This window comes from Centruroides vittatus, unplaced genomic scaffold, assembly GCF_030686945.1.
Source record: "Centruroides vittatus isolate TY-2023 unplaced genomic scaffold, ASM3068694v2 contig_5, whole genome shotgun sequence".
In the NCBI taxonomy this organism is placed as follows: Eukaryota; Metazoa; Arthropoda; class Arachnida; order Scorpiones; family Buthidae; genus Centruroides; species Centruroides vittatus.
In genome coordinates this window covers 1,902,392-1,919,007 of record NW_027122286.1, presented here as the reverse complement: position 1 = coordinate 1,919,007, position 16,616 = coordinate 1,902,392, and the positions used below count along the sequence as shown (strand labels likewise).

Genomic DNA, 16,616 nt, shown 5'->3' with positions numbered 1-16,616 from the left:
TTACATCTCGACCCATACAGTCATCAAAATCTTACAAAAAAAATCAAGGATTTGGTGTTTGAATTGTTGCATTCTGACTATTCACTGAATCTTGCCCCCTTGAATCATCATCTTTCCAGGTTTAAAAAAATACATGACGGGTATGAAATTGGGACTACAGAGGGCCACAGCTCCAATGACTCTTTAGTTAGACAATCTAAGTTCTTTTTGAAGGGATTAAAAAACTGGAGGAACTTGTAATAAATCTGTAGAGTTGAGAGGTGACTATATAGGATAAAATATGTTTAATTTATCAAATTTTTCTTTTCTGCTAGGAAAATTTGCAAACTTTTCAATAACTCCATAATTTGTACTAGCAAATGATTTAATATCATATACTAAAACCTTTAGCCTATGTGTTAGTTACAAGTCTTTGTGACATATTCTCCATAATTGTTTAGAAAATATCCAGCAACATGTTCCACCATTCAACTTTCAAAGCAATGTGACCAATTGAGCTTTGTTTTAGGGCAATGTACAGACCTAGCAATCCAGTTTCAAGTTCATGTAGGATTTAAGTCAGGATTCTGGACTGACCAGTCCAACTTTTTATGCTTTCAAATTAGGATCATCAACAGACAAGCATGTTTAATATCAATATAAATGATTTAAGGACATTTTTTAATATAATTTTTTTGAAATTTTCAAGAATAACAATTTGCTAGAACACTTTCAAATTTTTATTTATTTTTTAATATTTTCTGAAATGCCAATAGACAGTTATTTGTATAACAATTTGCAACTGTAATAAATCTGTGCAAATAAAGTAGCATCTTGAAGTGGGTTCAGACTTGTTGCATATCCTCATATCAATATGGATGGATCTGTTGCACCATTCCATATCAAAATGTTGATACAATGATATATAACAAACTTACAATTATTTACTTGTCAGTCTTTTGACATCACATCAAAATAGCATATACAATATAGGGAAACCATTCTGGACCTGCACACATTTTGCCAGTCTGAGGACTTCTCAGTTCTACAATGGAGTACATAGGCTATACACCAAAAGTGCTTGTTTTTGATGCATGTTTATATGTAAGTTCACCAACAGATTTGATTCATTGTTAACTTTTCTACTCACATAGATTTGTGACAACTGCAAATGTCATGACTTCTTTCTTTTAAGAGTATAATGAAGGTGCCACTGTTAGCTTCACAGATTATAGTCATTGCTGCTTGAAACTATGGGTCCAAAATAGAGCTTCATCTCATTCCTGAAATTTGATACAGGATATAGATATGAGAGGAAAATAAGCTGAATTGATATTCCACAACAATATGATATAAGAGTATGCAATAAGTCTGGACTCATCTTTAGACTACAGTGTTGGTAACTTCTTGTTCAGTTAAAAGGAAATATATAATCATATGGACAATATTTTTTTCATTGCTGAAAAATATTAATCTAATAAATATCTTTTCTGGTTCCTTGAAACTATTTCAGCATTTTTCTGTGTAATTACTGTATTTAAATTTTATTGAAATTTTCTAAAGAAAATATTTTAAAATTTTTAATTTCAGAAAATGTGTAAAGCTGTAACAGAAGCATTTGTACGCTTACATGAAATAGGATTAATTTATCGAAGTAATAAACTTGTTCATTGGTCTTGTGCATTACGTTCTGCTATATCTGATATTGAGGTAAACATTTTAAATTTAATAATAATCTTATACAATTTAAATTTATATTTTATGTATTAAAATAAAATTAATTAAGATTCATGCAGAGAGTGCTCATTGTAAATCATGCCAATACATGTCATTTATTATATCTACATGTTGATTACATTATCTACATTGAGAGAGATAATAAACTTAAATAATTGAATTAATGACAAACATCAATTATATGTGATAATTAAAATGTCTGATTTTCATTGTCTTTTGTTTTATTTGTAGAATTAAAATTATCATCTTTTATTAATTCTTATACTATATATATTATATATATATATATAGTATAATTACAGTATAATAATTACAGTACAGCACTGTCTATGCCAAAGTTGAGTCAACAACTGCCGATAAACAGCACATGCTTGTTTATTTATACCAGCGGAATGCATCTGATGCAATCAAATACACAAGATAATGTAATAATCTATGCAAATGATGAAATGTGTAAAATACTGGAAAACAGCTAGTGGTCTTAAACTTTTGCAAACAACTGTAATAACTGTAACTTTTGCAAACAATTTTTATACTCTATATATATATAGAGTATAAAAATTGTTTTCCATTCCGCATGTTTTGCATTCCGCTGGTATAAATAAACAAGCATGTGCTGTTTATCGGCAGTTGTTGACTCAACTTTGGCATAGACAGTGCTGTACTGTAATTATTATAATGGATAAGAAACCTTCACTCACTTGCAAAAAGGGAAGAAAAATAGTGACCTGCATAAAGTTGGTTTTTCTGAATGTCAAATAAGTTCTAGAGTAAACGTGAGCAAGACAGCTGTTCATCAAGCTATCAGTAAATTTAAAAGTTCTGAAGAATTCACTGACTGAAAGAGGAGTGGTCCTCCTGAGAAAAACCTCTCCACGTGATGGCCATGTGATAAGAAATGTTGTATGATCACCAAGAAACTCCTGCAATAAAATTCCATTAGATCTGCTTTTTCTATGTGTGGTCTTAAACTTTTGCAAACAACTGTATATATAATAATCTCATTAAACTGGTTAATATAATAATAATACTAATCTTGTAAACTAACAAAAATTTTTTATTTTACTAATGCTTTCAAATTAGGATCAACTGATGTCTACTCAATAACAAAATGGAACATACATTTATAGCAGTTTTAATTATGCTATTTGTTCTAAATGCATTTAAATATATATTCTATTCCATTATTATGTAGACCTGAAGCTTATCCATATTTAAAACATATTTAAAAGTACTAGTTAAATTAAATACAATTTTGCTAGTTTTCAAAGTTTACACTTTAATTATACATTTCTCATTTTCTTTTGATGTGTATAAATTGATAATGATACGTTTTTATTGTTGCTTCTGCTTTTGTTTCTTTAGCTATGATTGTATTCTAGTCCTACTGCTACTTGATCTTTGTCCTACTGAAATGTTTTATTAATAACAGTAATATAACTAAAATATTTCCATTTTTGTCTTATCTTTCTATTTTTAATACTCATTTGCTAATTGCTTAAGTATTGTCAAATCAATGCAAATTTTTAATATGAATAAGTCATTAAAAGATTTCTCAAAATTAAACAAATAATATTTGTTTAATTTTGATTTGGCAATATTTGTTTAACAAATATTGCCAAAAATTATTTGTTTAATAACTTTTTAATTTATTTAGTTAAATTTAAATAATGCAATTATTTAACATTAATTAATCATTTTAATTTTTTTAGGTAGATAAATTAGAATTGTCTGGTAGAACATTATTAAGTGTGCCAGGAATGAAAGAAAAAGTAGAATTTGGTGTACTTATATCATTTGCTTATAAAATTGAAAATTCATGTATGATAGATAATTTTTATTGTGGTAATTTTAATAATTTTAAATTCTCTTTATTAAATTTTTATAATTATTATTATTACAGCAGAAGAAATAGTAGTAGCTACTACTAGAATTGAAACAATGTTAGGTGATACTGCAGTTGCTGTACATCCTGATGATCAAAGGTATAAACATCTCCATGGAAAATTTGTTATTCATCCATTCTGTAATCGACGAATGCCAATTGTCTGTGATAAATTTGTTGATCCAAATTTTGGCACAGGTAAATTTTATTTTAAAGAAAAGCATAGCATAATTATAAAAGGAACACAGATAATTCTCAGTTAGTGCAGTAAATGTTTGTTGAAAGTGTACTATTAAGTGAAAGCACATTAAACAAACGTTTATATCTCGTAAGAATATATGTATAATGGTCAGATGCATTCCTGAACTTCATTCTACATATATAAGATTGCTTTGACTCTTATTATTTGTTTAAGTCATAAACTGAGATCACATCTTACAGTTTGAGCATATCTTTGTGCAAGAGCTACTATATTGAAACCTCAAATTTTCTTCATCTATGTGCTGAATTATTAACATCACCATACATTAAATAGTGGGTTAAATCAATTGATAATAATTATTCTAGAAGATCAAAGAAACTTTAAATAAATATTGAGGCTGATAATTCGAGACCAGTTGGGAAACTATAATACAAGGATGGTGTTAGGTTATTTTCCATGTGGCATCTAGAAAAACTTTTCATAGAATTGCATTATACTGAACAAATTATGTACAGTACAAAAACTATACATAATTTGTAAATTATGTAAAAACTAAAATGCATTACTGAGGACTATCTGTATTAATAAATTTTTATAATAATATAATATTTATTTATAGGTGCTGTAAAGATTACCCCAGCTCATGACCATAATGATTATGAAGTAGGAAAAAGACATAATTTACCTTTTATTAATATACTTGATGATGGAGGAATTATCACAAACAACTGTGGGCAGTTTGCAGTCAGTTCAATTAATTCAAAGATTTTAATTTTAAGTTTTATTCAAATAAATTCCTGAATACTTGTTTTTGAAATTATATATTCTTAAATATAGGGGTTAAAGCGTTTTGAAGCAAGAAAAGCTGTGTTAAAAGCACTTGAAGATATTGGATTATATAGAGATTGCAAAGATAATCCTATGATAGTACCTATTTGCAAGTATGTAAACAATTTTTATAGTTATTTTGAATAAGTTTTAAATATTGTGTATTTAATATTTTTTGTGTGTATTTTTAGTCGTTCAAAAGACATTGTAGAACCACTTTTGAAAGTTCAATGGTTTTTAAATTGTAACGATATGGCACAAAAGGCTGCTCAAGTAAGTAAATATAGTTATGAAACTTTTTATCAAAATTTATTAAATATTTCCTACACTTAATTAATTATTTATTATATGTGATGCTATAAAACTTTTTCCATTTGCTTTTGTATTTAACATATATCTTCATTTTAGATGACAAAGAAAAAATTTCTGAACTCAATTCAAGAAAAATCAACTTTTTGTATATTTAGTTTTTAGGATTTCTATTCTGAAATGATCATTTTAATACAGATCACATTTTAATACTGTATTTTTAGATTACATTTTACTTTATTTTTAAACTCTTATATATATAAAGTTATAAATTTCTATTGTAATTAATCATATCAAACACATAATCATATCAAATATAAATTAATACAATAGAATACAAATACAATAGAATAAATTTTGTGTTAAATTTTCAGCAAACCTTCCTTTAGGTTTTGATGATCACTCAATTAGTAAAGACTACTAGGAGTAAGATAAAAAAGAAGTTACCAAAATAAATTTTTGTAGAAGTTGCGAAAAAATTCTGTTGAATATGATAAAAACAATTAACTAATCAATTATTTACAATCATGCCAAACACTTAAGCTTAATTCCTGTACATAATTTGCAAACTGCAGCATGACAAGTCATAACTTGGTTGGTGTTTAGCATTGCTAAACAATTGACACACTGAATGTTAGCATCAGTTTAATTCTATGTGATGTGTACTACAGACAGTTATTGAAATCAAAGAGAAGTTAAATTGGATTTGTGTATAAGTTGAGACTCAAATATAGATCAAGAGCAATTTTACTTTCCAGACTGTTATAACAGAGGGAAAGTATGGCAATCATTCAAAAAATGATCCCCCAAGATTTTTACATTTTTGGACTTTCAACCTTGAAATCAAGAAATGCAAAAAAGTTGGATTTTTTTTTTGGATGTTTGGATGTGTGTGTATATGTATGGGTGAGTAGGTGACATGATTTTGTTCACTCATTTTGAAGGGTAATAACTCCTGTGCTTTTTATCAGAAATTTCTGAAATTTTGCAGTGAGATTTCTGTACACTCAAACCTGTTTTTGTGCGGTCTATTTTTGTGTGATTTTTTGTGTGCGGTATGTGAATTTCAATCAAATTGGTATACTGCACAAAAATAATTGCACAAAACACATTGCACGTATAAAAAATCGCACAAAAAAGGTTTGAGTGTATTAGGGAGATTGATGCTATTGAATTTTGGTGGTTAAAGGTCAATGGATTGGGGAGATAGACGGGGATCATGTGTTAAGAGTGAGGTTGGATTTAATGAAGATTTTATTTGTTATTAGCATTTACAATTTTTTACAAAACATCTCTACTCTCAAAATTAAGTTTTTGATCATTTTATAGTAATTTTTCATAATATAAAAAGTTTTTAAAACAAAATATAACAGATGACACCACCTCAATTTTAAATTTTTTTGCTGGGAAAGTTATGCAACTCATTACTGGAATTTTTTTCTGTTTTAAAATTGGGAAGAAACATTGACTAATATTTAGGACAATGTGATATATTATTATATATAAATTTCACAATAGTTCAAGCATAGAAAGTCAATGTTGATTAAACTAGTTTGTAGAATACAGTAGAACCTTGATTATCCAGACTAATTGGGGATGAAGGTAGTCCGGATAAGGAAAAATCTGGATAATCGAAAAATAATACTGTACTGTATTTAAATCGGGATCAAATTTTCAAGAAACAAACGTTTGTTTTGAATTTGGACTACTACTGACCAGCACTAACACTGTCTATTGTTTAAAGGCCCTCTGATGGCACAAGAAGACAGATTTTATAAAATAAAAAGCAGTTGAAACTGTCAAATGCAAACTATTTATCATTTTATGACTAGTAAAATTTTTTCGTCGCGTTCACGGCTTTTAAGTAATGCATAAACCTTAAAGGCGCAAGGCCGTAGGCAATGGGCCACATCACCCATGCCTTACACCGCCCTTGGCCACAGAAATTATTTATAAATATGTATGTCAAGTTATATTTTTATTATGACGCAAAATGTGACGGGTGAGATGTTGGGACAAAAAAAAGTTATGCATTCCATCACGTACATAAACAGTGTCGCAATCGCCAAGTGCAAATCAGCAAATTTGTAAAAATTTGTTTATTTTGAACAGTCCGGATAATCAAGGTTCTACTGTAATTTTGTAAAAAGTATGCTAATAAATTTATTGTTTTTTGTATAAATTTGAAATTGTAAATAGTTTTGTTATCATATACTGAGAATTTTTTTCAAAAAACAATTAAATGATCATTATGAAAAATGTAATTGATGTACAATTTAGACATGTTCAGCAGAGAATAACTTACAAATTTATGACCACACCTATGCTTTTGCTGAGAGAAAATTTTTAATTTCTAATGTTTTCAGTCTATTCCTATAGGCCATCATCAGGTTTCTTAAAACTGTTTCACAAATAGAACATTCTATTTAAATTTTAACCTTTGAAGAATTCTAAATACAAATTTAAATTGAAACAAGTTAAATAAATAACTTATGAAAAATACAATGTTAACAATAAAAAAAGATAAATTAAAAAAATATATAAGGTTAACAAAATACAAATAAATATTCTAATAAGAAAAATATATACAAAAAAAACTGAGTGTATAACACAAAAGCTAAATATGATTACAGGGAGACATTGCAAATACATTATAAATTTGTAATTGATGTAATCTAGTGTTAGTTAACTATAATAAGAGTGAAAATTATAATTGTTTTCTAGTAATTAATAATCGGTAAAACTAATATTGAAAATTATTAAAATAAATTACTGTATTAATATTCTCTTTGGAAGTAGTTATAACTTTGTATGTGTGAAATTTTATATTTTTATGTAGGCTGTCAGAAATGGATCTTTGAAAATTATCCCTGAAATGCATGAGAAAACATGGTATCATTGGCTTGAAAACATTAGGTTGGTATGACTAATTATAGAAGTTTTACAGAACTCATTATTTATGAACAAAAATTTCTGGGAAAAAAAAATATTCACTAATGAGTTCTTACAGTGTGTTTTTTTAGAACTAATCAAGGAGAAAATAGTGAAATAGACATGCAAACATAACTACACATTGATATTATATACCAAAAAATACTGAAATTTTTTATGTTTAATTTACTTTGCTCAAGTTGCTTTTAGTCTAAAATAGACCAAAAGCAATTTGAAAATTATTCTTTAGTTTTAAAATACTGTAATATAATTTATTCTCTACAAATAATTCTCTATAACTGAAATTGAACTGAAAGGTTTGAAAGCATTCCAATATTTTTAAATTTCTGAAGAATATAAGAATTTGTTTGATATATTTTGTTTTAAAAATATTTAAAAAGCATTACACTTATTATAAGATTGTTATGAATTTAATATCTATATAAAACTACATTGGTCTGAAGAACTGACTAAATCCTTATTCACTGATATGAAATATTTGAATAGAAACAGATTCCTTACAGGAAAACAAATTGGTACAATTGAAACTCGACTATCAAGTACATTACCAGAAAAAATTTAAGAGCTCAGTAAAGTCAAAGTTCTATGAAGTGTCAAAGTTTAACATTTCATGCATCACAGCATGCCACAATGTCTGAGTGATTTGATTAATATAGATATAATCTACCTATTTTTTAAAATGTTTATTATTTAATCTGCTTCTCATTATTTTAAATTACCTTTTCATGGGTCTTACTATTGATTATTGTTTCTAAGTTGTTTTTATTGTTTAGTTATTTAATCAAAACAATATATATATTTAACTACAAATATTGTTCATAGAGAGACTTATAAATTGCAAAACAGTTGTAAAGAACAATACAAAATACCAAGGTTGGACCATCAAAGATGATTAAGGGTTTCCTATTATCATAATTTTCTGTCTAATCTGTGGATTAAGTGTTTATAAAATTCTTCCAATTTTAATGCTGTGGATTATAGCTATAATCTGTGACAATATTTTATACCATCAAAAAGTAAAATCATGTTACTTTTTGTTAAATTAAAAAGTGTTCTCAACATGATAAAACATGAAAGGTATCTTATTGTTGTATACTTGGGTGTATTCACTTCTATTCACAGATGGAATAGGATTATTTACACTCAGTCATCCATACAAAAATAATCTATTCTTTGTTAAAATATGTTTTAAGCTTAGCTCTAGTTGGTTTAACTTACATAGTCAATAACAATTAGTATCTGATCCTGACACCTTGACCAAGAAGATTGAATGTTACTTTGATGTAACACAAGAAGACATGTCATCTTCACTGTTGATATGGAGAAGGTTTGTTCTAAGAAGGATCCAGAAAGTTCTTGTAAACTGGCAGATTTAGGTTTTTCGGGGCCTAGGGCTTACTGAAGTCCAATGGAGCCCAATTTTTTGTTAATATAAATAATACTATAAATTATCATTATTATTATATTATTAATATTAACTATTTTTACTATACAATAAGTGCTCATTGTTGCTGAAAAAATATTAAAAATTTATGATAACAATTCAACTTTTGTGGGCCCTTGACACTTGGGGCCCAGGGGACCTATTCTGAGCTCTTCTGATAACTCAACAAGAGCAATACATGGGACATTCAATAAGTCCCCTTAGCGAAAGGCAGTTAACGAACCTTAGACAAATTGGTATTCTGTGCTCCTCGTTAAGTGGGTTTCGCTATGAGTAGTCGGTCAAGATGTGTCTGGGTTCCATGCTATCAATAGCTATTATGCTTTAACTAATCACAGTTTAGTTAACATTGTATTTTTGTCACGTGACTGCAACCCGCCATTTTCTAAGCGAAACACGTGGTTTTAGCATTGTCGTGTATCAGCGCTAGTGAAATAGTTTTGTTTTAAAATGTCAAAGAAAGGACAATGAAGCCAGCAAACTACAAGTCCCCAGTTTGAGATGCTCATTAATTTTATGAAAGACAACCCTAAATTAATGTCAGGGAAGTTAGATGCTTCTTTTACCGTAAAAGATCGCCAGAAATTGTGGCAAGAAATAGCCAACTGTCTAAATTCTGATAGAGTCAGCTCACAAAAAGATCCAGAAAGATGGCGAAAAGTAACTGATAGCTTTGAATATAAATATATGACTATCATTTTAATTTATACATATGCGAATGAAACCTATTTCAGAAATAAAGTTCATGCTATAGCTACTTTAAATTTTAACAAGAAAGCAATTACATTATTCAGACAATATTCATAAACAGTTAAGGTAATTATTTTTAAGCAATACAACAACATAGTTTATTAACTCTCTCTCCAATTGCATGTGAAGTAAAATCATTCTTACAACAAAAGACGCCATGTTGTTTTCACTTTCGTTACATTCCTAACGGCAACTCAAGACTGATAACAAAAACTTAGTTATCGCATGTGGCTATCAGAACTGAAAACAAAATGTACAGCTTGGAATAGCATTTTCACAGTTGATTAAATGTGAATCACGTGGTTCCAATAGAAACTGGTTTTTATCATATTTGTTAGCTTAACGATACTACTCAGAATAGGTCCCCAGGGCTTAAGTCCTATTAGTCCCTATGTAGATCTGCTCTTGTAGAGATGTAATTTAATTATGATATTTTATTAACACAAGTAAGACAACCATATTCTATAGTATCAAAACTCATACAAAGGAGTTTTGATACTTTAGAATTTGCACATTTGATATGGAAATGACTATTTCTATTGTTACTTTTTATTTATTTAATTTTTTAAAATGACGTAATAATAAAATTGAATTTAATTCTATTATAAATTTGAGATTAGAATGATAATTCCATATCAAGCAACTCTGAAAAAAGAAAGTTTTGTTATTAGTTTTTGAGTCTAATAGTTTAAACCTGAATTTTAGTTAAACATAAAAAACTTATATGTTATTGTTAAATAATATGCATTTATTACCCATTGAAGTGTTAAAGTTATTATGTAATTATTATACCATGCAATTACTAAGTACAATGAATTATGTTGAACTTGAAAATGATATTAATATACCAGCTTCACTAAGTTGTAAATTAGTGATTTACTGCATTTCATAATTCTGGATTTTAAATTTTTATTGTATCATTTTAAAATGAATCATATAATCTCTTTTCTAGATTTAATAATATTTTTTCTTATTAAATGTTTTTACAAGTTTCATCATCTCATTGCTGATGAGCCAGTAAAGCAAATAAACAATTAAGCAAGCTTGTGCAAATTATCCAACCATCAGCCAAATTAATTGGGCAATATTATGTATAATATTGCTCAAGTAATTTGGTTGATGGTTGGATGATTATTAATACATCGAGTTTGTGAGATGATTATATATTGTGCAAATTAGATGACAATAAACTTTTTTATCAATGAAAACTTGCTCTACAGATTATATGCTGCTGTAGTTAATAGGCAGGAAATTATAATAACTCTTTTCAAAAGAAAAGTAAATTTCTTTACATTAAATTATAATTTTTATTTAAATTCAAAGCACTTAAGTAACCAATAATTATTTGATACAAATTTTAAATTATTAGAATATTGAAAAACTATTATATATTAAATTATAACATTAAGAGAAGATTGCAAATAATGCTGAAATTATAATTAGTACAATAGAGTCCCACAAATTTCATTTAATGTGGACTGAGAAGGTGATGAGTTATTGAAAATGACTACAGATAGCTATGATACTAGGCTAAATAGCTGAAGTTTCATATGTATTACATTATATGTGCAGATTCATATACATATTAACTACGTACTATTAGTAACTTTCTATTTATCATTAAATTTTAATTTAAAAAATATTGGCTGTTCAATTGCTACTTTCAATGTCGTCATGTTTTGCAGTGGCATCTTGGGAAAGGTTTATAATTTTTGTTAACACACAGAGTTGATACTATTATCAAGTATCACTAGTGAAGAACGATAATTTATTTGATCCTAGTGTTAAGTTATAGATGTAAAAGTTAGATTACACGTATTTCTTTTTTTGACAACAAGATGAGTTTTATGGAATGTCACATTATTGAGGACCAAGTTTCTGGACTCTACTGTATTTTTATTTTATAAATTTCTTTTCATTTTTGATACTTTTCACCATGTGAGAAATAAGAGGAGTTTTTCATACTCATTGTGGGTTATCCAGGCCTGCAATGAAGGCAGCTAGGTGCTGAAAAATTGGGTTGACACATCCAGGACAGTCCATTTGTTTTTTCTGGAAAGTTGCTCACAAGATTTAATCTCTGGATTTCTAGAGTGGTAGGCTGATACTCTAACATTCTTTACCATCTAAGTTAATAAGTTTTTCCAGGAACTAAAAGTTTACGTAAGTTACAGTTGGTTACATATTTCAGCTATTATATATCAGATCTATGACTGTTACCAATGAAAAAAAAAAATTAAATAATTTCTACATTGAAACAACATTTGTCTCTTATTGATTAAAGTTTCAATTATATTAAATGTTGATTATTTAAAATATATTTTTATGAAATACAAACATTTTACATATTGCTCTAATTTTATTACAAAATTATAATTAATGCAATTCTGTTATTAGATATGGGATCAGTCTAACTGGTTTTGATTTGTGTTGCAATTGTTTTTAGGGAGTGGTGTATTTCTCGGCAGTTATGGTGGGGTCATCGAATTCCAGCTTACTTTGTAACAGTAGATGATCCCTTTATATATCAGGGAACTGTAAGTATTAAAATAATTTTATCTTATTTTATACATTAAGTAATATCATTAAATAAATTATAGTTAGTAAGTTTTTCATTTTAAATTTATTTATTTTTAAATGAAATTTTGTTTTGCAAGGCAAAAATTTTTGCTTGCAATCTGCTGCATTATTTTATTTATATGTTTATAAAATGTATATAAATAAAATTTTTTCTTTTATGTAAAAAATCCACAAAAATACACTTTATAAAATTGAAAAAAAAAATTATAAAAATAAAAAATTAAGAAAAATTAAATATAATGCATTTATAAGTTTAATAAATGTGAAAAAATGCTCATATTGTTAACAATTTAGTAAACTTGCACAATAAAATAAAAATAATCTATTATGTACTGTATATATTATATATAAAAATTTAGGACATTAAAGTTCATTAAAAATATAATTCAGATAATCTAAACAGCATATTCCCTTATCCTTTTTGATATAAGAAACTCATTTAAAATACACTGAAGCTCAGTCTTTTATTTGAGGTTGCAGTTTCAATAAATTATGTAAAAGTCAAAATATGTCCACTGATGATGGGAAAATATTGTAAAATCAAATATATCATATTTAAAAATCTAGAACATTGAAGTTAATTTGAAATATAAAGGTAGATAAACTAAACTGTATCTTCTCTTGTTCTTTATCACACCTTTTTTATATATATGTACAGTAGAGCATCGATTATCCGACTCAATTGGGGACTGAGGCTGGTCGGATAATTGAAAAAACGGATAACCGAAAAGTATGAAAAAATACATTATTAGTATAGTGTATTAGTATATTAGTATATCCCATGTAATAAGCATATTAGTATATCACTATTAACCTACTTCGCGTTGAATTTTTATTGATGTTAAGTCTAACAAATTTTTTTTAAAATAATAATCATCGTTAAATTATTTCTTTATTTTGCACAAAATAAATACAGAAATAAAGAAAAAATAGAAAATTAAGCCTGGTTTAAATACTGGCTTTCCTTTCATGGTGGAGCCAGTGTTTCCTGCTAAAACACACAAAAATTAGCAAAAATAATACTGTATTAAAGTAGCCAAGACATAGCCAAATATTGTAGCGCCACATCACTAGAGGACATTTGAATTTGCCGACCTGAACGCGGTTGATTAACCGATGTGATGGTTGATTGGAGGTCGGATAATCGATGCTCTACTGTATATATAATTTATTTGGTCATACATAACTCAGATAAAAGGAAGACACCATTTGGATTGTCTATATTTGTATTTTTAATGAAACTTGGAATCTAAAGAAATCGGACAGAAGGAAGATAGATGCTTTTGAACTGTGGTGTTGGAGACGGCTTTTGCGCATTCCATGGACAGTGCAGATCACCAACAAAACTGTCTTAGACAGAGTCCAACTGAAAATCTCACTGGAAGCCCAGATAACCAAACAGAAATTGTCCTTTTTTGGTCATATAATGAGAACCAGCTCCCTTGAGAAGGCGATCATACTGGGGATGATTAGCAGGAAAAGAGCATGAGGCCAACCAAGGACTCGGTGGCTTGACACAATCAAGTGACACTGACTTATTTATAACAGAATTGAAGGAGGCTGTGCAGGATAGAGAGGCATGGAGAGCTTTGATCCATAGAGTGACCGAGTCAGACACAACTAAACGGATAAGATAGATAGATAGTATTTTTAATAAATCTGTTGCATAGATTTTCTATCATCAATGTTACTCATTTTTTTCAATTTTCAAGCCAATTTATGTAGATCACAAATTGTTATTATGTTATATTAAATACAATTATATTACTTTTAAAATTTAGTAGTGTATTGAAATGACTATTTTTCTTCCTAAAAAATCAGCTTTATTTAAAAAGAGATTTTTTTTATTCATTGGATAAGATAGATTTTAATATATTCAGAATATATTAAACAGATAAGTATTGTCTTGCATTAAAATTTCTTCACTTTTTTCTACTACTTGATGTTCTAATGAAATCATTAAGCTCTTTTTTTTTTATCTGCAGTGTGTTCTATACAGTTTTGAAGATTCTCAATAGTCAAGTTATAATAAAGAAATTATCTTCTTATTGACACCAAATAAACATTGAATCTGTATAAGTATTATAAAATTTCCACAAGAACCCTACTTTATTTAAGGAATTGTAAGACCAAGGAGAAGAAGCACAAAAACAGTGGACAATATTTGTTTTTCAAATATTTATTGTAACACAAATTTGTATTCTAGGCACTCAGCATTTCAGATTAACTTCCCTCTTCAGCAGAAGGTTACAAAAACTCCTTTTAAAAATATACAGGTACTCTTTTCTTTACGACCTATCTGCTTAACAACCACTTGCACTTATGACCAATCGAGTTTCGACCTGCAATTCGGGGAATCCCCTTTCTCAGCTTGAGTGTCGATCAGTGGCAAATGGTGACATGTACACTAAGCATACTATAATAGTCTTTTTATGAATAAATTTGAAGTTTGTTGCATAATTTTTATAATTTTGTAACGATCCTATATTTCCAGTGCAAGCGCCTCTCTTATTGTCAGATTCGCTTAACGACATAGTCATCGGAACGAAACTCTGTTGTAAAGTGAGAAGTACCTGTATTTAAAATTATTTTTTAACATTCTGCTGAAGAGTGATGGCACTCCAAAATGATCTTCCTTCAACTAGGGAAAAAGCCAGATTTGTAACATATTCAAATATGAAATGCCAGTCAGTTTTTTTCTGCAAAAAAGAATGGTCTGTAAATTGTTGATACAGATAGTGCACAAAAAACATTTACTTTGGGTTAGTCCTGTTCCTGTATAATGCATGCATGAGGATTTTCAGCACTCCATATGCAAACAATTTGACAGTTCACTCTGCTAGTTTAGGCCATGACACACTAGGCAATTTCTTGCCTTGGAGACATATCTCTGCGTGACAAAAACCTGTTGATGTTCAAGATGTCCAGACACACTATGAGATAAGTTGATGGAATCATATGATTGACATTTCTTCCTGTATCTAGTAATGATATTCTTGAATAGTGTGGCTATACCATAAATTGGTTCTTACTATTGAATTAATGAAATTAAACATCATGTCCTATCAACCATCGACGAGTGACTGTCCTCCATTTTTATTTTCATGTTAAAAAGAGTTGTACTTGCATGATAAATCTACATGTGCTCATTGGTTACAACAAGCAACAGGAGACTTTTTGTCTCCCAAAAGTTAAGCAATTTGACTCCCTGCCAGGTTTTTCTGTCACTGGGCAACATGCCTTCCACAAAAATTGCCTAGTGCCTTTAAATAGAAAATGGCCTCATCACTGAAAATGAGTGTGAATACCATCTGCCTCTATCTAGCCTGTTTCATGTAAAGAGAGAAGTTCAGTCTTTGTAGGTCATCAGTAGGCTTCAGTGCTTGCAAGTTATACAATTTGTGGCTCATAACACATTTTTTTTCTCAACACATGGTAAACAGTAGGAGGCTGAGTAATCCTCATTTTTGACTAGCATGATAGGTTGATTTCTTCAGGCTGCATATAAAAGTCTCTCTCACTCTTTTAACATTCTCTGCAGAGATGCCTGGTTGCTCTGGACTTATTCATTTACAAAGACATTCTGTGTCCTTGAACTGCTGATACCACCTACAAATACTCTGAGCTGTCAGTAGATTCATTTGGTACTTTCTATGAAATTCATGCTGAACAGTGATTATCTACTAACATCATGCAAACTGCAACACACAAAAAGCTTTCTGTTGACTAGATGCCATTTTACTTCTCCAAAAGAACTTCATAAACAACACATTAGCACAACCTATTGTTCATAATCCAAAACTTAGACATTTGTCCTTTACATCCATGTATTACTTATCATTTTTTGTTGTTAATTTTTAAAAATATAAAAATTTAAATTAGATGATTGTTTCTGAATTACTCTGTATATCTGACATCTCAAGAACTTGTGTCATCAAATATTAAAGATG

The 16,616-nt window shown here is 28.5% G+C and overlaps 1 protein-coding gene across 1 annotated transcript in view; it reads left to right on the top strand.

The window, feature by feature from the left end:
* ValRS (Valyl-tRNA synthetase) overlaps positions 1 to 16,616 on the top strand; it is a 67,025-nt gene that overhangs the window by 13,876 nt on the left and 36,533 nt on the right. Inside the window, exons 8-15 of the mRNA XM_067273842.1 lie at positions 1,570 to 1,689; positions 3,429 to 3,537; positions 3,620 to 3,799; positions 4,423 to 4,547; positions 4,641 to 4,744; positions 4,823 to 4,904; positions 7,780 to 7,856; positions 12,533 to 12,623. Of these exons, the coding sequence (XP_067129943.1) occupies positions 1,570 to 1,689; positions 3,429 to 3,537; positions 3,620 to 3,799; positions 4,423 to 4,547; positions 4,641 to 4,744; positions 4,823 to 4,904; positions 7,780 to 7,856; positions 12,533 to 12,623 (888 nt within the window). The remainder of the gene's footprint in view (positions 1 to 1,569; positions 1,690 to 3,428; positions 3,538 to 3,619; positions 3,800 to 4,422; positions 4,548 to 4,640; positions 4,745 to 4,822; positions 4,905 to 7,779; positions 7,857 to 12,532; positions 12,624 to 16,616) is intronic.